The following is a 24,852-nucleotide window of genomic DNA, read 5'->3' as shown; positions in this document are numbered from 1 at the left end:
AGCAATCTGTCTTAAGGCAAATTGTTGAGGACCTTCTCCGACAAAAGTATTTGCATTTACTGTGTTCCCGGCACCTACTATTGATGAACCATGTAAACAAGACAAACTCTACTATCTATGTAATTGAGAGTGACCAATATAAGAACAAGTGGGGTTGCATTCGTAGTTTCTTTGATAGTTTCTTGATTATTCAAAGAATATCCTCTTTTTGCATTCTTTGTCCGTCTGTGCAGTATATATTGCGATAGTAAAGTGAAAACCTCGTTGATATTGAACACTCGGAGAGCATGTTTGCACAACAGACCTATGACATCATAAAACACGGAGTAAGACAACATTTTATAAACGAACAAATGTTAAAAGATGATTACGTACCTTTGGATTCGCATCTTCTACAAAAACATGATACAAACAGATTCTCATGATTAAAGATCACTAGTGCCTCATCCTCAAATGCTACTGGCATCACCTTATAAGTTTTCACAGTTCCCACCGTGGAAATCATCTCGCACGTGACTGAAAATTGATGTTTGAACTGCTCCTCGAAATCAGAATAGAGCCTCCTTGTATATGACTCGGCTGCAGTCTTCAACATAGGTAAATTCCTTATATAAGTAACAGGTTTAGTCTTTCGTGACTTAAAATCTGCATCTAGTTCATTTTCACGAAGACTAGTAGCACTTCTCATACTGTACTAAGAGCTCTGAAAGGCAGAGCTTCTTACGAAATTGTTTCTTGAACACATTGTTCATACCTTCACTCCTTTGAGTTGAGGTCATGTCGGCATGAAATGAATCATTGCGGTACACAGCAGCCCACTTCTCACGCAAACCAAATAGCGTTTGTATCCATGAGTTCTCCACAAGGTCATATTCAATCAACAACTCTTGCCACTTCTGCTCAAAGTATGGCACTGAATTTTCTAGGTATACAACTTTCTTAAAATCAGCAAGAAACCGAGGATGGCTTGAAATTACATGGCTAAGATGCTTAGCGGCATTTTGATAAATGTGCCAAATGCAGAGGAAGTGTTTTGTGCTTGGGAAAACAATGCTAATTGCTTTGGCCATAGCTGCACATTGATCTGTGAAAATTGTAACATGTCGTTTCCCAGACATTGCTGTTAAAAATGTGTTGAAGAGCCATATAAACGAGTCAGTGGTTTCATCACATAATAGTGCATCTCCGAAAAGAATGGTTTGCTTATGATGGTTTGTCCCAAGGAGTGGTGCAAAAGGCATTTCAAACTTGTTTGTCTGAAAAGTGGTGTCAAATGACAAAGCATCACCAAAACAAGCATAATCCATGATAGCTTGACCATCTGCCCAAAAGAAATTAGCTATCCGGCAATCCTTCTCATCTAATTGTATGGCATAAAAAAAAGAAGGATCTTTTAATTGCTTGTTTTTTAAGAACTCGAACAATGTTTGAGCGTCATTGACTTCCAAATACTTTTTGCGCTCGCGGCCAATATGGTTATTGCTATCCACCCGCAGAAAAGGTACATGATGAGGTCCTCCATACCACTGCTTGAAAAATTTGTATACATCTGCGAGCTTTAATCCCGCTTCCCTCATATGACCTATCACAACTTTATCTAACTCTATCAAATGGCGCTGTGACCGCAACATGTGTCTTTTATCCGGACTTGCGAGATAATGATTGTGCTCCAATACAACCTTCTGCACCCTCCAAACGCCATCCCGAGCAATACTAAACTGAATACGGGCATCACAACCTGACCTTGTTATAGCATTTTGTTTCACAGTTTCATGTTTTGAATGAGCCTCTCGTTCCCCTTCACTACTACAAACTATATGTTTCTTAAATACGGTTTTATCTGGTCTCAACTTTGAGTGGCTCTTTCTAATGCTAAAACCAATCTTACCGGCATAATTATTGTAAAACTCGTATGCTTCCTCTTCTGACTTGAATGACATCCCAACTTTAGGAACAATTAATGATTCACAATTGGTATCATACACCTGCTTTCAAATATATATTAACTGAATTATACTAGCAAACCATGATTTTGTTTGCACAAACTAACACATGGATATGTACCTTAGTGGGGGATGATGTTCTAGCTGAACCTGTTAACGTGGTACCAATCAAGATCGATCCATAATTTCCCATCATGGAAGTAGAGCCAGCTGACGCTTGCATCGTTTTGTCACCTGCCACATGCAGAGTGCTAGCGGCAACTTGATCGCCGGACGAGTCGAGTGAAAAAGAAGGAACCAGTTGTGCGACCGCCATCATCTGATCACCGGTATGCAGTACGTTGCTGCCGTCGGCATTGGCTGTGTGCTGGGCGTCCGGGATCTTCACGCCGGTGGACGTAGGCGCTACGGCGACAACGGCTGCGTACTGGTCCGCGGAGGTCATTGCATGTGGAGATTCGCCCGACTACGCCATGGCTCTCTCGTCTCAACACGAGGACACAGAGTTGGTTCCAATTAGCTGATCGTGTGCCTGGATTTTAGGTCTCGACGGAAACTGTTTAGAGGCGCGTATACGTGATGTATACGGACCTAGATAGATACGTATCAAATACTTGGGATTCAGAGACGCGTTAAGATTGGTGCCTTGAGCAGAATTGTCAGCATCTAGAAGGGGCCTCAGGAGAGAGGGCGTGCGGCCCGTTCCCAGAGAATTTTCTACCCTGGTGAACGTCTAACCAGCCAGCCAGCTATAGGGTCGGTGCACGTTTGCAAGACCCCCGACTGACTGAGACTAGCAGCTAGCACTAGAACAACTCCTTGAACTGGTCCTTGTTGTCATTGCAACGGCCTGCAGCACGCGCACCGCCAACCGAACTCGCTCCCCACCGCCGCCCCTATTTTGCCAGAGACGTTCAACCCACGTCTCGGTCGGTCGCCGGGGTCCGGGCTGCGAATCTGCGATGCGCGCGTGCATGCATGAGCATGAGACTCTCCAACCGAGCCAGCGCCCACAGGACCCACGACGAACATATCTCCCTTGGTGAGATGCAAGTGCCCCGCGGGCGGGCGGTGGACCTTTCGCCGCCCCACGGCTGCGCTGCTCCCCCATCTCCAGACACGCGCCCGCCCGCCACCAGAGACAGGGGATTCCATTGGCCGTGCTGGTTGTTGCAATTAACTTAGCCACGCCACGCTCCATCGTGGATCTCATCAAAACAACAAACTCGTCGCGTCCGTCTATGACGACGATGGAGCTGAAAATAGTAGAGTACCCGATAGTCTTGGATACGTACCGGCCGTTCTTTTGCCGCCCCTGCCGGTCCGTATCAGAGACGTATCGGCTAGGGTGTGACGACGACGACGCTGGCGTACGTCTTGCTTCTCCAGGTTGCTGCTGGTGCTCCATCCAGGCCGCGATCGGGGAGTAGTAGAGTTCCTCGACGGGATGCAACCGTTCCGATCAGTTTGTTGCAGGTTTCATTCCAGACGAAACCCAAGGGAAATCGCTGTCGTCGATCCGTTTATTCGGGGTTCCATGCATGGCTTGTGCGGTGGTGACACTGCTTTGCTTGGTCATCACGGGCAGGCAGGTGCGATGATTGCAAACTTCTCTTGACTTTTTGTGCTGCCTTCTTTTATTTATTTATTTATTTCTCCCCACACGAAACTCGATCCACCCAGCCTTATAATCACGTAGTACGTAAGAATCACTAGCAGATCGACTAGCGATCTCATCTCCACCAAATCTGCAAGATTGTGGCCTGTTGTTACTACAGTCCCACTTGAAAATGTATTGGCGCACACAAGTGTCGCTTCAGTTGAATACAGCAATAAACTAAGATCGATCGACGGACATGCAGTAGCAAATGGAGCATAACAATGTTCTTAATTAGCTGTGGGACGTAAATGGGCAGGAAGAAGCCAATCAGGCCTCGTCATGCAGATTGCAGAGCTGGCCCTGATGATTAAAATACTCCAGTATGTAGCTAAAAATGTCTAGTCGGCCGATCGGAGGCCATATGGGATTGTGCATGTGATTATGATAGTACAAAATATTTTGCACATTTGTTTACTACAAAACTGATCTGGATGATGATATGAATGGACACTGCATCCCGGAAGTGGCCTTAAACTTGGATCAAGGACCAGTCCCTAAGGGGCAAATGCCGAGTATCTTTATCTTGATTGAGAGCGTGACAAGGATCATCGATGCCATTCGTGGCAATAAGAGGAGCCAATTAATAATTAAAGTATGTATCAGTGTCCAAAATTTGGAATGGAACTATATATACAAGTGATAGAATATGAACACACAATTGAATCTCATACATGGCTAGCTACACCTAGGACAAAAATAATTGCATGTATTTACAGTAAACTAGATCTAGTAAGATTTAGCAGAGCAGAGGAGGTGTGCAATTTGTGCGGCTTGATCTGTTGTGTTTGTATGCGGTCTTATTTTTATTTATTAATACCAATGTTTTTTTGTGGTAACACTGTTATAACGTTGTCCAACAAAAAAGCAGTGGAGATCTTCAATTCCCCGCAAAAAAAACCCGGCCATTTTTATCTACAACTAATCTGCATTGCCAAAACAAGCAGTGTATTTTTCCTCCTCTGTAACCCCAAAGCAAGTGGTTATAGAAATTCTGACCACAAACTGACAATGACCGAATTGCGGTTAGCTAGACTTTGCCAGAAACAAAAGAAGAGATGGGAACGGCATGCAATGATTTCGCTTTCCTGCTAAGCCGATAGCTAAACGCAATAGCTTTCATCCAAAAGACGAAAAGCACATGTCTCCAACCATTTCGGATTGCATTGATAACCTTGAAGCCCCCGGCCGGTAAGATGTGTTTTCGAATCCCATTTAACTGATGAGTTGTAATAACCAAATTGAGAAGGATTACTGACTTGAAGTACACAACTTCGATATCATCCGAGAAATATCAACTCTTTAACCCGGAATTAAACCGTTGATTGAAGCAAGACGATGGCATTGCTTCCACGCCATCGTCAGACTGTAACCGAGCTGATAAACTGCACCTTATACCAAACCCCAAAATCTAGTTTACTGTAAACATGTGTAATTATTCTACGAAACAAATCGTTTTTACGGCAAGTCAACGAGTCGTGCACGCAGTACATCTGCACATGGCTTTCGGTAAAAATTGGAGAGTAGATGGAGCACAAGAAGGCGTGATGAACATAACCGCAACTAAACTTTACTTTAACATGGCCATAAGCAAAATGTTAAACTGCTACTACTTGCACATTTTGTATTGACTCTTTGGTGCAGTCCAAACAGTGTTATCTTCTCGGAGTCCGGAGAAGCCTTGTCCCCCTGTGAGAGATTCTCAATACGCCAGGCCACTCTTTGCCGATGCCTGTATACTCTAGCCGTCGCGCACGAGTTAGCTATCCACTGGGAGAGAATCATTGTACGGCCTCCGGTATAATTTTGCGCGGCACAGGCGGATCCACCTCACCACCTGGAGGAGCCCGTGGCGTTGTCCGTTCTGTTTTGGCGCGGGGAGGCGGGGAGCCCTGGTTGGTCCTGTGCCCTCCGACCGAACAGCGGGAGCAGACGAATCTCATCTCCGCTCTGCGTCCGTCGCCGGGATCGATGTGAGCTGCATCTGCATCTTATTCCGTTCAGAGTTTAACTTCTTTTTACTCCCGCATGTAGCAGCAGTTGGCGTAGCACGGGCGAAAACTCTTTTTTACCGCCTCCGCCACCCATCCACACACGTTGCGGCCGCGTCTAACCGGACCCACCTTTTTTTTTTTTACAAACACAATACAAACGCAGACGCTCATTCACCCCTGAAAATGCACGTACGCACACCATACTTCTATGAGCACCTCCAAAAGACTGGGCCGATAGATCTTGAGAGACCGACGAAGTCATCACATGAGCCTTGCTGTTGACGGGTACATCACATATCACTAAAAAAATAATGCCGGTTAAAATCTAGAATAACCGGGTGGCTGGTTCCACCCAGGTCTGAGTTAGGCTCAGTTCACTGCCTCCATAAAATATATCATTCATCCTGTGTATGTGGACTGACAAGTGGGCCTCGCCCAACATCACGTGGCGGCCCGTGTGTGGCTAACCTGGCACACCTATAGAAGCACCGCGTTAGTGGTATGGTGCATGTTGTTCTACAAAATCAACAAGATCATGGTACTTTTCTTGGAAACGACATACCAATGACAGTAGCTTACAAAAAAATTAGAGCTACGTTAGAATCTTCTACAAACATACTCCCTCCATTCCGCAATACAACGTGTATAGATTTTTCTCATTTATTCCACAATACTCCTTATTTAGTTATTGATACCCGCACCCGGCCAATAACTATTCACATCCATTTACTGTTAACCCAAGATGAGTGGTCAGACACTAAAAACTAGAGTTGCCTTGGTCCGAGTGTACAAAGCTATACGAGATGTATTTTGGAACGGGAGAGTACCAATACTAACCACACAAATTTTTGGTATCGTCCCTGTGAAAGGGAGGGCAAACTAACCATGAAGATTATTGGGCATTACCTTAACCATGAAACTTGTTTTTCTCCCAGCTGCAAGCTTCTCGCATTACAGTACTTCTTTTTCCAAATCGCACTTTTGAACGGGAAGAAGAAGATGGGTTATGGGCGTCCGTTTCTTTGACTTGCAATTCCAGCTCCCAATGCGTGTAGCTTGTGTTCATAATTTGTCTCATATGGACTTGCGGAGTACTAGTAGGATTTTTTTTATCACGATTACGCCATTATGCTATTTGCTGGTCATACACGACGCATTAATTAAAGTGAAACGGCACTCTGTTGTTCGTCAGCGCTTGAGATCATGGGGTTGCAACTGCAAATGCCAGCCGGCCATGCTCACTTTGACATGGGGTTGTTGCCAAGGCGAAGTACAGTGAGGAAGTCTGCTCTGTCGGAGGAAACCTGATAGTATTCCCAGAGAATCCTCTCTCACCTTCTGTAATAAGAGGAACTGATGATAATAATCAGAGAAAACAAATCTTTACATATTACCAATGGGTAACAAAATTTTCAGCCTCCGATTCCTCTCCCGCCAAAAATATGAAGAAGAAAAAAAAAATAGAATGGCCCGAAATCTGGAACATGACGTAGGGGTCAGCACTCATCTTTTGGTTGCTCGATCACAACGTCTACAAGCAGCCCCGACTCCTCGTCACCGCCGGCTGCCGGCACTCTCGCGACGTGAATGCCTTTGCCGCTGCTCTGTTTCGTGTATACCACCGGTGCTGCCACGACGCAGCCTGCTGCCGTGAGCTGCTGCGCGCGCTTGGCCTCTGCTTCCCAATCCGTCCGGCCGATCACTAGCAGCATGCGCACCACGCATGCCGCCTGCGCCGCGAGGAGGCCGAGCCACAGGCCCTGAAAGTCATAGCGGAACCAGAACGCGAGCACGAGCGCCACGGGCGTGCCCACGAGGTAGAAGGACCGGAGGTTGATGCTGGCGGCGTCCTTGGGCCGCGCGCTGCCGCGCAGCACCCCGCAGCCGGCCGTCTGCGGGCAGTTGCCGAGCTCGCACGCGCCCAGGATCGGCAGCACGGACGCCGTGAGCGCCACGATCGCCGGGTCCGCCGTGAACATGGCGGCCCACGAGCCCCGCACGGCGTACGCGAACGCCGAGGCCGCGCCGCCGAACGCGAACCCGAGCATGAGGCCCACCGTGGCAGCCCGGCCGGCCCGCTCGGCCCGGTTCGCGCCGAGCTCGTTGCTGACGCGGGTGGACACGCCGAAGCCCAGCGAGGAAGGGAAGATGTAGATGAGCGACGTGGTCTGGATCAGGATGCCCATGGACGCCACGGTGGCCTGCGGGTTGGCCAGCAGGCCGCAGAGCAGGATCATGATCTCGTACCACCACCACTCGAGGCAGACGCCGACGCAGCTCGGCAGCGCGAGGCTGACGAGCTCGCCCCACCCGCGGAAGCTGTCAGCCGAGAGCGCGAAGAAGCTGCCGGTGCGCCGGTGCACGCCCTTGCACAGTATGTAGCCCAAGAGGAGGAGGAGGAAGTTTAGGTTGGCGAGAACAGAGGCCAATGCCACGCCCCTGATGCCGTGGCCGAGGACGGAGACGAGCACGTAGTTGATGGGCAGGTGGAGCGCAATGGCGAGCGCGGCGCACACGGTGAGCGGCAGGTTGATGGACTGCGTACGGAGGTAGATGCGGACGGGGTGGAGGAACGCCTGGAGCAGGAGGTCCGGGAGCGAGGCGAGAATGTAGGTCTCGGCGACGGCCGCGATGCCCACGTCCTGGCCGCAGAGCAGGAGCAGGGGCCGCATGTGCATCCATAGCCCGCCGATCGGGACCGCGGCCGCCACGAGCAGCAGCACGGTGCGCTGCATGGTCACGCCCAGGAGCTCGTAGTGGCCCGCGCCGAAGGCCTGCCCGCAGATGGGCTCCATGCCCATGGCGAGGCCGGACAGAACAGAGTAGCCGGTGATGTTGGCGAAGCCGATGGCGAGGGACCCGCCGGCGAGTGCCAGGCCACCGAGGCGGCCCAGGAAGAGCATCGAGATCATGGACCGGAGGTAGAGGAGCAGCCCCGTCAGGATCATGGGCATGGCGAGGCCCAGGATGGAGCGCGCCTCCTCCCCTGCCGCGGCGGCCGACATGGACGGCAGCATGGGGAATGTAACGGACAGAGAAACGGACCAGGCTTCCTTCACCGCTCTGGCGAGCCGATCAGCCGATGGCGTCGGCTTGCTCGTGAGCACTGGAGGCAGCAGCTCCTCCTCCACGGGCACGGGCACGGGCACGACGAACTCCGCTTTGGAGAGCAAGGAGGCCGTGACGCCATGGCCCGCAGGAGAGCCATCTCGGCACGCCACCGTGGCGTCAGAGCGGGACGACATGGCCTCTCTCCCGAGACAGGGAAGCTTGCTGCTCTGCCCCGCGCTGTCGAGGGAGAGGGACGTTTCAGGATTGATGATTCCTGGATTGACTCCGTTCCGTCTCCCACGGGAGTTCCGAAAGACGAAAACAAACACACAAGGCCGCTGTCTCCGGCGGCGAGGCGTTGGAAAAAAGAACAGATTTGTGTGTGTTTGTGCTCGGTTGCTCAGTTTGATGCGCCCTGCGCGGTGCAAGGGGATGGATGCGGGGCGGCGCTTTATATAGGGCAGCAGCGATCGAGGGAGGGTGGCCAAATTAAGCTGAGGGGGGCATGGACCGGCCGGCCGGCGCACGCTCCCTTCCGGTTTTGATTCCCCCTTTGTCTTTGGCTGCGTTACGACTTGGAATTTCAGCTTCTTTTTGCTTTTTCAGCAAAGGGACACGCCAGTGTTCAACAACAGCAAGTGCTGGCTAGCTTCGACGAGCCTGTTTCTTTTTTCACCTCCCCGTCTTTGTTTTCGGACACGCATGCATGGCACGGCCATTCCGCACGATGCAATACCGTTTCAAAATCCTTTTAATTAAAAATATCCTTTTCCCCGGCCGGTGCGTGCTGCTGTGAAGTGTTACTGCTAGCAATGATACTGTTTGATCTCTTTTATGCAAAGGAGATTGTTAGGGTAGTGTCAAAAAGAAGAAGATTGTTAGGGTAGGCTAGTGGGGTTGGTTGGTGCGTGACGAAGTGATCGGATATGGTTAGTGCTCCAAGCGTGGGCGGCAATTTTCGGCCGGCCAAGCTCGTGCTCAATCGACCTGAGTCTGAGGGACGCGAGGCGAGGATTTGCACCGTGATACCGATCACCAAAATCGTCATCTTGGACGTGTCAAAGGGGTTTTGTTCGATCCAAGTGGCGACAGAAATCATCCGTGTGGATGTTGGCACGTGGCCGCTTGGAACGCAAGCGCTTCATAGCTAGAATTCCATAAGAAAATATTTGCAGGGATCATGTAGCTTAAGTGCTTGGCTGTTGTGGTTTGTGAGATGGCCCTAAACTGACAGGATACATCTCTGTTGTTTATGCGTTGACAAATTAGTGGGTTGCAGGCCTTTACTATATGTTAGTATTAGAACTGATCGAACGGTAAATAGAGCTTAATTTACGAGTCAACTTGTTCCATCAGTTCTCACCACTTGGCGCGGTAGCGCGCACCAAAGCATTTTCCATTGTGCTTTACCAGATTAAATTAGCGAATACCTACACCGACACATTGAGTGATGCTAGTTCCACTGCAAGTTGTTGCTAAGGCCGGTGTCGTGATGATTGTAGACATGGATGCTGTACCAGTACTTCGCTAAAAATAACGAAGTGGTTACCTTTTCCGTTTGTTCACAGGTGAAATAAGAATGAATACAACTTCCGGGCTGGTAATTCAGTTTAGCTATTCTATTCTATCATATACGGTCTTCACAAATTGTTTATATTCAAAACAATGCTACGTACACTGATAATTATTGTCTTATTTAGAGCATCTCGATTGTTGTCTTAAGAGCATGTTGCCGATTTAGGGCCAGGCCCACTAAAATCCATGTGCGGTGACCGGTGCACCAAACGTTGTTGATGGATTTGGGTCAGGCCACTGATTCTGACGTGATTGCAATAGACATACGTGGATGAACCGACACCAACTGTAAATTAATAGGCAGTATAAATAATAGGATGTAATTTAGGGGAATTACTCCGTTGACTCATCTGAATTATTCAGACCATCATATCTTACTCACTCTATTTCAAAAAATGTAAAACGTATAACTTTGGTTAGTTGTATTTTTTCTAAAGTTTGACCAACCTTGTACAAAAGAAATACGAACATCTACGGTGCAATATCAAGATAATAAGGCCAGGGTGGTTCCCTCTTTTTGAAAAAAGAAATAAGGATAATTAGATTCACTGTGATCCCTCCACCCCCCCCACCCCCAAGCAAGCAAGAGTAAATATTACACGATGAGAAAAACAGTGGTACGGACATGACTATTTTGCACAAGCGGAAGCCGCAACCTTAATCCTATCGGCGACGGTGGCAGGCATAGTGGAGACATTACGGAAGACTCTAGCAGTCCGCTCGTTACCAAGCTAACATAACACAAATATGACAAGAGAAGCATTTGCCTGCCTTTAATATCCGTGGAGAACATTGGTTTCGTATAAACAGTTTAATTCAGATCGTAACTTGACCGTGAAATAGTATAAGAGCATCTTCAGCCTTAGCCCCTAAAGCAGGGTCCCTAAACTGCATTTGGGGACACTCTCCTTCAATTTTAAGGTCTCAAAAAATACAAACATCTTCAGCAATGGCCCCTATCACACAGCCCTAATTTCCTTTACAGCATGTGGAGCCTACCCCTCAGCTGTGAGACTTGCCTTTTAGTTTAACTTTTTTTTCCCTTCCTTCTCCAAAAAATCCCTTGCCGGGCTGGCCTGGGCGTGCCAGAGTGTGGCGGAGCAGGGGCGGCTCTGCGCCTGTACGACGTGGTGGCGCGGCGACCAGGCGACCCAGAGGGGTGGCGCGTAACGGCGGGCCGGAGGGGCAGTGGAGAGGCGGTGGAGCGGCCGCGATGGAGATGCAGCGGCGGGGTGGCCTTCTTCCCTGAGGCCGGCGACAGGTGAAGCCAAGGGCATGGGCGGCGGCGGCGGCGGGCACGGTCAAGGGCGTCAACGACCATGGCCGTGGCAGCGGAGTAGATGAGGCTGGGGCGCGAGGGGAGGTGCGGGACGGCGGCAGGCAGGGGCAGCAATGCGCCCGCCATGGGTAAGGGCAGCAGCGGCACGTGCAAGGGTGGGGCGACACGGTGGTTGCGGGCAGCGACGGCACAAAGGTGGCGGCGCGGAGGCCGGAGCCGGCGATGCGGCGCGGTGGTGGCGGGTGGCAACGGCGCAGAGGTGGCGATGCGGCGGCCGAATCCGGTGGTGCGGCGACCAGAGGACGTCGGAGCAGGAGGCAGGAGGAGAGAGAACGAGGGGAAAAGAGAAATATGGGCTCCCCTCCGGGAATGGGGGTTTGGAGGTGTTATCTAGGGGTCTCTCTGGTTTAGGGACCCAAGCAGAAACTCTACTGGAGACAATTTTTTTGCTCTATCTCTAAAATTAGGACAGGGACCCTGTTTAGGAGCCTTGCTGATCCAAGATGCTAGAGTATGAATTAAACTGTTTACACAAAATAAGTGTTAAAAATAGACTTTTCTGATTCTAATAGTTGGCCAATAATTGCTGTGTTAGCTAGTGCAGTGACCTAAGGAACACACACTGGATCTAGACATCGTATAGCTCGCAGGCCTCGGCCTCGCGCTGCAACTTGTCACTAAAGTAACAGTTATAGTATTGCTAAGTGGTACGGCTCTGTCGTGACATGCTACGCTTTGAAAAATTAACCGGCCAGGTGACTCCAAAACCAGGGGGCCGGGTCGCCACAGGCCATCAAGATAAATATTCATGCGTCCGTGTGTGATGTTACGAACCAGGAACTACATATATATACGGATCGATGGTGTCAGGCACGTGCAAGTTGGATGCAGGCAGGTAGCTAGCAAGCTAGCATACGTACGCGAAGCTAGAGGCCTGCGCATACCCTGGAGCAAGTGACCGTAGTATATTCGTCCATGCATGTCATGCCATACATGGGATCTACTGGTTCTTGGCCTTGGAGCAAGTGACAATACTATCATTTACGAGTAGTAAACGAGAGCATCGATGTTGAATCTTTGGGTTGATGTGGAGAGTCTTGTCCTTACCTATGAGGCCATGGATTCTCTTTGCAAGATGCATGTAGGGGTTGGCATCCAGAGATAGCTAAACCTATCAACACCGTATGATATGCAAGTTCAAGCCCGTCCAAAGTTTTGGTAACATCACATGATATGTGTTATATAGTAGTACTACACCAAAGAACCTCAATTGACTGTCCAATATATTCCGAGTTTGTGTTCTCATTAAATTATTCTCAGTTTCCCTCTACTCATTTTCTGATCCCGAAACGTAGCAGGACGCCTCTAAAGCCATATATGCGGTTGGAAAACAAACAGCACAGCGCGAGTATCGTTTGTTTTTCCACGAGTTTGATATAGCACGTCACATACGTGATGATGCAAATGCATGATGAACAACGAGCTTATCGTGTAGCGGGAGTGGCGACCGACGGCAACTTTTTGACCATGTTTTGCATGGAAGCATTTCGCTTTCGTTATCTGGAACTGGGCATATGCTCATGGTCAGACAAAGCCAGCAACGGCCGGCAAGCAAGTTTTCAACACTTCCATGGAGTAGTTAAGCAAATGCAAGTGGCTTTTCTAGCCGGCCCTGCTTTTTTTATCCACGTGGCAATATGGGAGTTGATGGACGTCGGCAGGAAAAATGGGATTATAATTTGTTAGGATTCACATTTGATTCATATTTAGAATGTTGTAAGGATGAAATAGCATGGTTAATACCAGCTCCGCCTCCTCCATGTAAGTGAAGGTAAGTTTTTGCTTTGCTTAGCGTCGTTAACTATAACTACTCATCGGATCAATAATAAGCGTCTCAGATTTTTTATTAACTTGAACCAGAAGGTTCGTAATACGCAAAAGGATAGGATATATTGCTGTGTAGTTGGATCATCTGTAGCTGATTGCAGTACCACCAGAAGATCTGCACACACTTGGTTTTTTTCTTTTTTGAGGGAACGCAAACACTTGATCTGTATTGCACGTGTAAAGCTAGGAACTAATGAAAATCATTGCGGTGCCTGCAGCCTACAGGGTTTACCAGCTGATAACTGGTGCATGCATGCGTTACTGCTTTCGGATGTGGGAATTGACGTACGTACAGTTGTGATGCAAACCAAAGTTCTCAACAGCCGAGAGATCGATCACCAATTTACACATTTGAAAGGCATGGCACATAGTGTACCCTGCGAGCTCTGAACGCGTGTGAGACCAAAACAGGCGTGGCCGGATCCTGAGGTCCTGACTAGCACTGATCAGCTAGCCGTGCAAATGCAATGCATACGGCGCAAAACGTTGGTGAATCCCTCTGCACGCGCCCACGCGCGCGCGCGACGACGCTTGCCGCGGCAGCAGGGCGATGATTCGATCTCTAAACAGTCGCCCAACGGACCTACGTACGCCGGCCGCTCGTTCGTCCATGGCCACCACCTGACGTACTCGGCTGGAACTGTAGGCGTATAGAGCCTCACGAGTGAGCCCTGTCGCGGCGTTTGTGGGGAGCACGCGGTGGTGCCACACTGCCGTCGCTCGGGCTGGGGCCGCGGTGCTGGCAGTTGGGCAACAAACGCAGCACCTCTCGCTCTCTCGCGCCTGTGTGCACCGATGTGCCCGTGCCAGCTGCTGGCAAAGCTGCGATCCTCAGCTGCGCATGCATGCATGGCAATGGACGCACACTGGCACACGCTGACAGGTGATGGCAGCCTAGCTAGCTAGCGTTGCCCCAGGCTATTAGCTAGCTCTAGCGATATAGGTAGGCGCATGCATTCTAGCTTCTCAGAATCACAGTGAACTGAGCCGGCCGGATCTGATGATGACCAACGCGCGCGCATGGCGTATAGTGACGTGTGTTTTTGTGTCAAAAAGATCGATCAATATAATGGGCTCGTACGCAGAGCGCATGCGTCACGGAGGGAGGGACACGCGCAGTAACGCACGTTGTGTGAAGCTGAAGCTCAGGTGGCCCGCGCGCTGCGTGTCCTCTCGATCGTCAGCTAGCGCACCCAACCGTGCCAGACGCCCAGACCACGATTATTAATCTTGGAACTGTGCTCTGTAGCGCCCGGGGTGCGTTCAAGTCAGTCTTCGATCGCAGTCCCAGGCAAGGCTGGCTGCACGATGCCTCGTCCAGGACTCCAGGGCATGGGCGATTTAGCTTAGTTAGCGGCCCACTGCGCGCTCCGGCCTCCGGTCGATGGTGTGACTGCAGCCGCCCGGGTGGAAGACTACACAAGTGCGGCCGGCCGGCGCGTGTATGGCACGGCGCGCTCGACGGCTGGAGCAGGCGCTGGTTTTGACATGGTCTGCGCCCCAAGTGGCTCATTTTTCAGGAAAAGATTTGACTTCGCACCAAGTAGTATATGCGTTCGTCCTTGATGGATGCACCGGATCGATAGAGCCAGCGAGTGCACTTGCAGGACGAGCAGTCAGCATCATTGCGACCGGAACCCGGCCGGCATCCAGCAGCCGTCGAGCTAGGCCACGACATGACCAGCGCCCCACGTTACGTCGCATCACTCACTGGGCCTTTCCCTGCATAGCACTGTAGCACACTAGGCTCCCGTTTAGTGGTCGCGTCAGAGCAGAGCACCAACTATCGGGTGACGAATTGAAATCCATGCACTGGCCTGGCCATATTGGCCCAGCGAATGCCGGGGTTACAATTGGGCAAACATGGAGGAGAGGGAACGACAGCACCAGAACGGCAGAACCACCCCCCCCCCCCCCCCCCCTACTGCATATCGACCTCAGGTTGGACCGGACCACCCATGCAATGGATGTGCACGGCCTATGGCACCAAATATAAGACCGAGGCAAAAGGAGGCCGTCGGATTCATTCAACCGTTCATTGTCTGTGACCGAAATACATCGTGTCTTAGTGGCGATGACGTCAACTAGAGCTATCATCACACCGAAAATGCATTCAAAGTCAGAGACTGGAGTCAAACCCGCGGATGTTTTGTTCTAGGAACTCATACTTCGGCTCAGCGACGAGTGCGGTCAATTCCCCCTGGACCGACATGGTGCTCCGCTATGATAACGGCATCTCAGATTGTATGTGGAGTAGTGCTTTTTAGCCCGATGATCTTTGTTGCAGTGCCTCCTCCGTCCCATCATTGTTCATCGTCGCTCTTGGTTTCCTTTGTAATAGTTCGGTTGTGCCCATCCTCAAGATCTCAAGTAGCTCTCAGCGTTGTGTTATTGCAAAAGTTTAATGTAATCAGCATCAAATTGCTAATGACCATCATCCAATTATGAGCTACTCCTTCCGTCCCATATTAAGTGACTCAAATTTGTCTAAATATGAACTTATATATATACTAAATACATCTAGATACATGTATAGTAAGTCACTTAATATGGGATGGAGGCAGTAGTATGGACTATGGAAGATCAACGTACGTGCGCTTTCACACTTTCATCCAGCGCCGGTTGTAAAGGTGTAACTTGGATAGAGCCAGTCAGAACAGAACTCGATAACAAAAGGCTTCGTCTTTGCAAATAAAAATAAATAATAATCTGCTTGGGCAGAAAAATCATGTGTTGCATATAGTGGTAATACAAAAGTAAGATGAACCCAACGAAAATGACACGTTTTAATGATTGGTCAATGACTCCAAAGTGTATGAGTTGGATGGAGCCACCAAATTATCCTTTGCTAAATGTCATTTCATTCCACAAAGATGGAAGTAAACTGAAAACTAGCTGGTCATAATCATCATTGATCCTTCCCCTATTTAATGACAAGTGTTCCCTCTGTTCCTCATTCAGCCTTCCGAGCCTTCGGCTTCACAGGCCTGGCTGGCTTGATAACATAGCCCAGCAGGACACATAGAATGGGAACAATTGTACCGACATAATATACGCTCTTGTAGGATGCTAACGTTTCCTGGAAGCTCAGTACCTTGAGGATAACAAAAGCATAAAGCATAGTAAATATCATCTTGTTTGACGCGAAATATATTGGGAAAGGCATGTGAAAGTTAATCGGTGAAGGCATCGGATACTCATCCCGGAGTAGGCCAAGCTCTTGTTTCTCTACAAAAACAGTAATGCTACCACTAATACACTATTACTTGCATCTTTCAGAATCTTCCCCAGTATGCTAATGGTCACATCATGGTCCACATGGTAATTATCCTAATATACTACTCCCTCCGATCCATATTAATTGTCTCAGATTTGCTCAAATATGGATGTAACTATGTCTAAAAAGCGTCTAGATACATGTAATATTTCGACAATTAATATGGATCGGAGTACTAAAACTTGCTTACAGAGCTAAATTGTTGAAAGTTGAAAGATCATTTTGGTTAAATTCGAACCAAAAGGCTACTTACAAAACCATATTGTATAGTAATCATCAAACGTGAGGATTAATAAAATGAAAAGAGAAAATTTGGTGAAAGAAACTCGTTAATGACTCATTTACACAGGCATGAAACTAACCTGGAAGCCAATGCATGAGTAGTTGAGCACCATCATCGTGTATGCAAAATTTAGTAAAGTCAGGATAGTGTGGAGTACTGAGTTGCTCACAGCTTGCTGCCATCTGTATATAACTGTAAGAGAAGGCCAAATCAGTTTACTAACTCAAACAAATTTCGACCGAATGCATCTCAGGAAATGTCAGGATTTAAAGGGAGGGAGACCTACCTCGGGAACCATTTATCATCAATGCCGACTGAACAAAGAATATCATATATCCTGGATACAGTCCCTGTAGAATGGGAAAAATAATCAGATCAATGGAAAAATTCATGTGACATGAGATTTGCAAAAATCAATCATCACAAGGCAACAGCTTGATGAGACAAAGAAATAAGTTACGAAAATGTCATATGTCAGACTAGTTATTATCAATGGGTAAAGCACCATTCTGCAATGATGAATGTTGGCTCTACTTGGAGTTCCTACTAGAGCATTTCAGTTTAATTTAGCAACTCATGGACCAACCAATTTCAGAATGCTCTGCTACTGTGCTACATGATAAGTCTAACAAACAATTACAACATAATAGCCATGAACAATAGAAATAGGTAGAGAAAAAAAAATACAACTCACATGCCAGATAGCACTGACAGTCTGTGTACCAAGCAACTGAAGGAAACCAGGCTTCTTTCCTTTCTGGATTAACCTCTCGTACACATCTGAAACAATGGAGCCATGAAAATTTAGTCTCATGCAACTGATAACAGCACAGCTTGAATGTGTAGAATTCAATACGTTATACAAGTACCAAAGTACAGTACTTCAATTATAGCATTTGCATGAAAACAAACTGTCATACCATATTTAGCACAAAAATAAATCCCAAACAGAAGATCAAGAAGAGAATTTTGAAGATGTAATATATACTGCTACCTCCTCCTTAAATATAAGATGTTCTAGCGTTATCCTAAGTCAATATTCTTCAAGTATGATCAAGTTTACAGAAAAATGTACTAATATCTACAATATCAAATAAGTATACTATGAAGATATATCATGACGGATTTAATAAAACTAATTTAGAGTTATAGATGTTGGTAGATTTTTCTATAAACATGGTCAATCTTTAAAAAGTTTGACTTAGGACAAGGCTAGAATAGCTTACATTTAGGAACGGAGGGAGTAATATGTAAGAGTGCATAATTTACACGTGCATGGTTTTGACATCACATCACCATAAAGTGATCAATAAGGTAATTTCACAAACCCTCATAACCAATGGGGAAACTGTATGCATTATGCATACAGATAATCAAAAACTACCGATTTTTTTTGGCCAATGAATAAATACTAAATTGCTGATATAGTGTTTATATATTATCCTACGTACTAGATTGCACAACTCTTTAAAGTGGTATGCATAGTTAACTGTGTGATCAAAAAGAGGGAACGCCAGTCTGCTTTAAAATCTACAACTTCTTAAACAAAACACGAGAAAAGCATTATTATCATCCAACAATGCAACTTAACTATCAAGATACAGAACTTACAGTATCGCAGCCATGTGCTCACTTGAATATTCCACTTAAGTGGCAATTGAACTGCACTTCCAGCTAATTCAACACCTAGAATATCAACATTTATAGCACGCTCCCATTTGGCTTTTGGGGGAGAAGAATCAGACCAACCGGTGAAGCCCAGACCGGATATAATAACTGAAGCTTCTGAAACTGACCATATAAAGTAGTATTTCCAACGAGCAGTAAAACCTGACATGTACTGAAAGAAGAGCCGGTGCCAGAAACCCCACTCATAATATAGGGGCTCACTAAATCGAGAAAGTGGAAACCGAGGTGACAGATACAAATATAAACTCATGCATATTCCTGCCTGAACTAGAGCACGCAGAGTAGGTAACAATGGAGAAGGAGTTGAGCCGGCCCATATCTGTAGCAGATCTTTAAAACATCAGAAAGAAGCAAAACATAGAATAACTTTCACAAAATAGGCGGAATCTACTTACTCCTTTCCTTTCGGTCCAGTCAAGATAATCTTTCATCTCATATACTGGTCCAGCAAAGTGGCTGCCACAGCAGAGGCAGTAACCAAAATATTCAACTAGAGAAGGAAGCTTAGCCAAGCGATACTTTTTCTGAGCATCACGCAGGCCCTCTTCCTTCAAAAGACCATCACTGTAGTTTATTGCGCATGAAATGACTTTCAATGTTAAAACCATTAAAGCACCTGCATTGCACAAAAATATAATTCTGAAAAGGCTTAGGAACAGGACTTTGTGTTATTCTCAGATGGTAACACAAATAAAACCTTGCAACAAACATATGAGTTGATGTTTAGCTTACATGGATTAATTAGTATCTGCCAGCATTAAGTTATTCTATTCCTTTCCTATATCTTATCTAAAACCGTTTCACTTTGGCTTACATTTCTAAGAGGGACACTAGTAATCCTCTCCCTGACTATCGTCAGTAAGAGAATGCATCCTTTGCACTACTGGATAAAAACTGAAAACTGAACCCCCACCCCCTACCCTCCCCCACCCCCATGATCCGTTGTAAAGTTGTTCTGCTTATTAATCTATACCAATATATTAAATTGGAGTTGGTGGTGATGGTACGGGCGTCGCGGTACGTCACTTCACCAAAATTACGTCCAATATGCCACCTAATACCCCAGATCCTGAAGCTGTCCGTCTTCGTCCATCCTCAGCGCAAGCCCCCTCCTCTCGATCTCCCGCACGACACGAGTGCAAGCTCCTGTCCTCCTCAGTCCCCACACGAAACGGATCTCCCGCACGAGAAAAAATATTCCGTAGCAACGCATGGACACTCTGCTAGTACATCTATAATTTCGGAGCCTCTCCTACAGTTTTTCTTCGAAAAGGAGATAAATATTATTACTATTATTTTGTGGAAAAATGGCATGAGATAAATACGAGTGGTTTGATATTCTTAAAGTAACTTTGCACATGTTCCATTTACGTAAAACAGAAATGCTCTACAAAATTGCATAGCGAACTCTGCTCGATTTAAAATAAGTATAGGCAACAATAGAGCATTATACAATACCAGTTGCATCGATTCCTCCCTCCTTCCACGCATCCCCACTCATATAATACACGTGGCTGTGAGAAAAAGCAAAATATGTAAGTTTCCATTAAATACATTCACAGTATGTAGTTGTAAAGTCCAACACCGAAGTGTTTGCCAGCTCATCTATGAAACAAATTGGCCTAAAAGTAAATGGGCATGTACATGAATCCCCTTCCAAATCCAAAAATAATTGTATCTTCTCCTACCTCAAACTTAGGATGGCTGATTCATCCCACTTCTCAAAGTTTGCGTCAAACACAAGGAAACCCTTGGGGGCACATAAAAGGAAACATCGGCAAGCACAAAATTGGAAAGCAAAGAGGTAGCCGACAATACATAACCACTTTGTCCTTCATGCAAGTAAACTGCGCGTCAAGGCAAGCTTGAACACAAAAATGCATAGGACTTAAGATAAATTCGACTAATTCCAAAGTTGGTGTAAAAAGGGAAACACTAAATAAATATCCCATAGGGGACAGCAGGAGTTCTTTCCATTCATTCAAGAAGAAGCGAAAATACAGAAATTCAGAAAAAACAGGGAGCACACAAAATAAATGCAGGACAAACAGGCATGTGACGACAAAAACTGAAGAACAAACAGTGACACCCCTTGTCCCTTGGACCTGTAGCAGAACCTACAACAAGGCCAACATGGAACTAGAAAGGCACTGGTCATGTAGAAGGGAGAGACAGTTTTATTTTGGATTTTAGCTATTTACGGACAGTAAATGCAGTAGAATCAATAAGCAATCTTCCAACTAACTTTGTCCTTTGCCTGCATTTGATGACCTTCCTTTCTGATTGTGCTCTACAGTTATATTATGGCCTGGGGTAAAGCGATTGATCCCCTGGGAAGCTTGCCAGATCAGCATGATTTGGTCTACAAACTGGCAGCCAGTGCTAGCAAGTGGGTAAACATCTTATTTTTAACAAGATACATGAAACTCCTTCCATCCATAATATTACCTCAAGGGTACGAATAAAGAGCATGATCAGATCAACGGGGGAACTAAGCTTTCTTGGAATACTAGCTAAATACCCGTGCTTTGCTACGGATAGAAGTACATAACTGGTGAGTGCCTAAGTTCTGTTTAGGATGAACTCAGGCTGACATTACTGGCTTGCTACAACGGCTCGCTCATCCAAGTTCCGTTCATGCCGGCGTCACACCTCCAAATTCGTGCTCGGTTCACAGACCTTACCCTCAACTCTACAGCCACACCTGCTTGTGTTTCTCTGTGATCCGTGCAATGCTCCATTCTCGTTAGAGATTTTGCAAAGATGGTTAGGTTCATTTGTTAAGGAAGAGTTTCATTGTGTTTCAGTTAGTTGATATGTTACAAATTTTCTAGCAGGGTTGGATTTGAAAGAAAATTTTGGCTCACGTGGATGAACCACCACCACCTACTATTCGTATAGTTTTAGAATTATAATAATTATCCATTTATCTTGCTTCGATGATATACAAATACAACCGGTATCAATAAGAACATTGTGTGAAGGGGGGAAAAGTGCTTGATTGGCAAATTAAAGGCTCCAACTTGGAATCCAGATGATCTATAACTAAAATGGATGCCAAACTTCATGTGGAAAGTCGGGTAAATTGACATAATCCACAACTTGTTTGTTTCAATAGGGAATGAAACAGGAACCTAATCTTACCCAAGGAAATGAAACAGGAACCTAATCTTACGCAAGGAAATGAAACAGGAACCAAATCTTATGTGACGGAATGCACCAAAACCCCATATTGTCCCACTGTTTCGGGAATAATAATATGGAGCATATAGGTCTTTCAGAAAAAAGGTAACATAGTAAACCTAGGAACCTAATTTGGCGCAATATGAGAAAAGGAGGTAAAAGAAGACGACAAGGATGCATAAAAAATAATGGAATAAGAATCCGGAGATGCCTGGAGTTCACAGTTCATTGGAGTTTATTTGAAGTAGTCAGGATTGTCAATCAATAGTATATTCAGTGACTAAAATAAAACTAGTGTGAAGCCTAGTTGTAACATAACCTAAATCTTCAAACATGACATACTCAAATATAGATTGGCTGGATAAAATAATTTTTGGTTTGTATAAGTCCAGCTAACAAATGAATAATTGCTAAGTGAACTAAACAGTACAATTATCCAGTTTAGGCCTTTTGTCGGGGGTATTCTAATGGCAACTAATTATTTCTTACCGGAATTTCTTTTCAAACAAATATAGTTAATGTTAATCCAACCCCTCTTTTTGCAACGAATCATAAATCACATCCTAGCACCACTACCAATAGCAAACCAAACTCAACCTCAGACAGACAACAAAAAACTGAAACAGGTCACCAAGAAGGGGTTAAATAACAATAAAGTCCCAGGTGGTACAGGTTTAAAATGTTTCCCTTTTCTTCTCCTCAGCTGTGCATCTCTGCATAGTTTTAATTGACTGGACAGGAAGATACATAAACATATACAACGATCCATGAAGTTCAGGATGTAAGTTACATTAACAGATTCGTTAAAGCCATGTAATCGAAAAATGGACCTAACAGGCTAACACACCATGAGCACAAAAACTAAGAAAGGCTACAAAAGGAACTGCATAGGTAAGGTCTCAACACAGATGTTCTGGGAGCACTTCTCATTAACTGTTTTGGAGTCAAGTACAGAGAAATCAGATACAACTGGCAAAAAAATGTAAAGGTCTTTACAAAAAAACCAAGCCAATAGTAAAGGACTCCAAAATGCTGTAATATAATCTGAATGATCAACTTCAAAATCCTCTGAACAACATTTCCTCTAAAACCAGTGTACAACCTTTCACCAGTAGGGATGTAATGAAATAGAGGACTCTACCTTCAACACTACACTAATAATTCCAATAGCATTTTTTGTTTCAAAACATCCGAGTATAGAATTATTTCTAGGCAAAACATGACACGAAGATACATCTACCGGATAAGAAATGAGGCGAATCATGCACAAGTGGAAGTAGTAAGCTTTCTTGCAAGTCCATTACAATATTTTTGCAGTTAACAAGACTAGAGGAGCAAAATATCAATTAGATTATTGCAAGCAGGCAAATGATTTATCTATTCTTGCAAGCTTTACGAGACCACCATCCAAAGGATTGTAGGCATAGAACTAAATTCATGTGGAGCTCATACAAGACCCTATTTTCTCCTTGTAAATATTAATTGTAAGTAGCACCACATGGCCAATTAGAAGAAAGTTCAACATATCAACCGGCTTCAACATGAGATCACCAATGCTGTGATTTGGCCCACATCAAAAGCTCCAATAAAGTCGCAATTCCTTTTGGTTTTCCAGTCGAATAAACTAACCCTGTGATGACACCATGCTCTAGCTCTGCCACATACGAAGATCCGCTTATAAGTTACAATTATTCTGGTTTCCTAGTCGAACAAACTACTGATAACTGTATACTTCCTGCTCGGTTCTTCTGCCCAAAATTAGACGTGGAAAACTTGAATCCAATGTTACTAATCACCCAAAACTAAGCACTGATATGAAACCCCTGCAAACAAGGATGGAAGGGAGGTTTTCACCATGCGATGAGGAAGCCCAAGGCGCCGAGGAAGGTGACGAGGCCGGCGTGGCGACGGCAGAGGAGCATAGCGAGGTAGCCGAGCGCCATGGGCACGACGAAGAGGAGGTTGGAGGTGGCCCCGAAGGACAGGTAGGAGAGCGCGGCGCCGCTGAGCCCCGCGTAGAGGTGCCGCCCCGTGGCTCCTGGCACCGCCCGCCAGAGGAGACCCGTCGGGATGGTGGCCGCGAAGCAGAGGAGGAACCGGAGAACGGGCACCGACACGCCTATCGCCGCCGCCATCGGCTCCATCTCGAGCCCCATCGTCGCCACCGCCACCGCCACCGCCGCCGCCGGGAGAGACGAACAGATGCGGGCGATACAGAACAGAGAAGATTTGGTTGTCCCCCTCCCCGACGCCCGAGCGATGGGGTGCCTCTTGTTTTTTCCTGAAGCGAGCTCGGCAGCCGCGTGTAGTATATGTGGGCGATGGCGTGGAAATCTTGGGAAGGTATTTTTGGCTGGAACACCCTTTCCTTTCACGAATTGGCATTGTGAGACGACAATGAAACTTACGGCAATTGGGTTTGACATGAATCGGATTAGGACAAAACCTAACGACATGGACTAATCATCATTATTATACCCGTAAGGTGCCGTACGATGGAGATAAACAGATGTGAGTACGCGATTGAAGCAATAGAGAGCAGCTTGGGAGTATATCTAACTTTTGGTCTTTATCGTAGAATAAGTGAATCCCACGTAATCCCAAGCATCATCTGTTCTGTTTGATCCAGCTTCTAGAGGAAATGACGGTGCAAGCACGTCGCCTGTACACGCGTACATTCAAAGAGATCCTTCTCTTGCGTGCATATAAACTTTTTATTTTTAACGTTTACTTGGCGTATATTTGTAGAAATTGTACGTACATGGTTGCAAGACTAATGCTATCTTATCTCCTAAAATCCTCACATTCTGGTGTTCTTCATTGATAGTCAATACATTTCATATTTGAGCGCAATCTTAGTTTTATTTTGCGGTTTGATAGCGGCATGTGAACAGAAAATTCATAGAGGTGCATATGTCAAAACTCATGCACCTAAAAAAATCATTCGAAAATTATGATCAGATTTGTCCTATATACAATCTGCCAGAAGAAAAAAAATACCATATGCAAAGAAGACAAGCGGTTGTAGTTAGCC

The 24,852-nt window shown here is 46.3% G+C and overlaps 2 protein-coding genes across 2 annotated transcripts; both read right to left on the bottom strand.

Moving 5' to 3' along the window:
• Nucleotides 1-6,907: 6,907 nt before the first annotated feature.
• On the bottom strand, nt 6,908-9,091 carry LOC100822136 (protein DETOXIFICATION 49). Its single transcript, XM_003572763.4, has one exon. The coding sequence runs from the start codon at nt 8,837-8,839 to the stop codon at nt 7,091-7,093; it is 1,749 nt and encodes a 582-aa protein (XP_003572811.1). The 5' UTR covers nt 8,840-9,091; the 3' UTR covers nt 6,908-7,090.
• A 6,962-nt stretch (nt 9,092-16,053) lies between these two features.
• Nucleotides 16,054-24,108, bottom strand: LOC100844469 (lysophospholipid acyltransferase 2). The gene is made up of 8 exons (XM_003570047.4): nt 23,673-24,108; nt 20,094-20,149; nt 19,031-19,251; nt 18,558-18,954; nt 17,641-17,726; nt 17,233-17,296; nt 17,026-17,138; nt 16,054-16,480 (listed from the first exon to the last, which is right to left on the bottom strand). Exons 1-8 carry the CDS (start codon nt 23,972-23,974, stop codon nt 16,340-16,342), a joined length of 1,380 nt encoding a protein of 459 aa, XP_003570095.1. The 5' UTR covers nt 23,975-24,108; the 3' UTR covers nt 16,054-16,339.
• Nucleotides 24,109-24,852: the final 744 nt, after the last annotated feature.

The sequence above is a fragment of the Brachypodium distachyon genome, chromosome 3 (assembly GCF_000005505.3).
Source record: "Brachypodium distachyon strain Bd21 chromosome 3, Brachypodium_distachyon_v3.0, whole genome shotgun sequence".
Taxonomy (NCBI): Eukaryota; Viridiplantae; Streptophyta; class Magnoliopsida; order Poales; family Poaceae; genus Brachypodium; species Brachypodium distachyon.
This window is presented reverse-complemented; position numbering and strand designations above follow the sequence as displayed.

Excerpts from the sequence above, each read along its gene's own strand:
- LOC100844469 (XM_003570047.4), bottom strand. The coding sequence starts at position 23,974 with ATGGGGCTCGAGATGGAGCCGATGGCGGCGGCGATAGGCGTGTCGGTG. Across the intron at positions 19,252-20,093 it reads GGGAGGAATCGATGCAACTG|GTGCTTTAATGGTTTTAACA; the intron begins GTATTGTATAAT and ends TGTGCAATGCAG. Across the intron at positions 18,955-19,030 it reads ACTGGACCGAAAGGAAAGGA|ATATGGGCCGGCTCAACTCC; the intron begins GTAAGTAGATTC and ends GATCTGCTACAG.
- LOC100822136 (XM_003572763.4), bottom strand. The coding sequence starts at position 8,839 with ATGTCGTCCCGCTCTGACGCCACGGTGGCGTGCCGAGATGGCTCTCCT.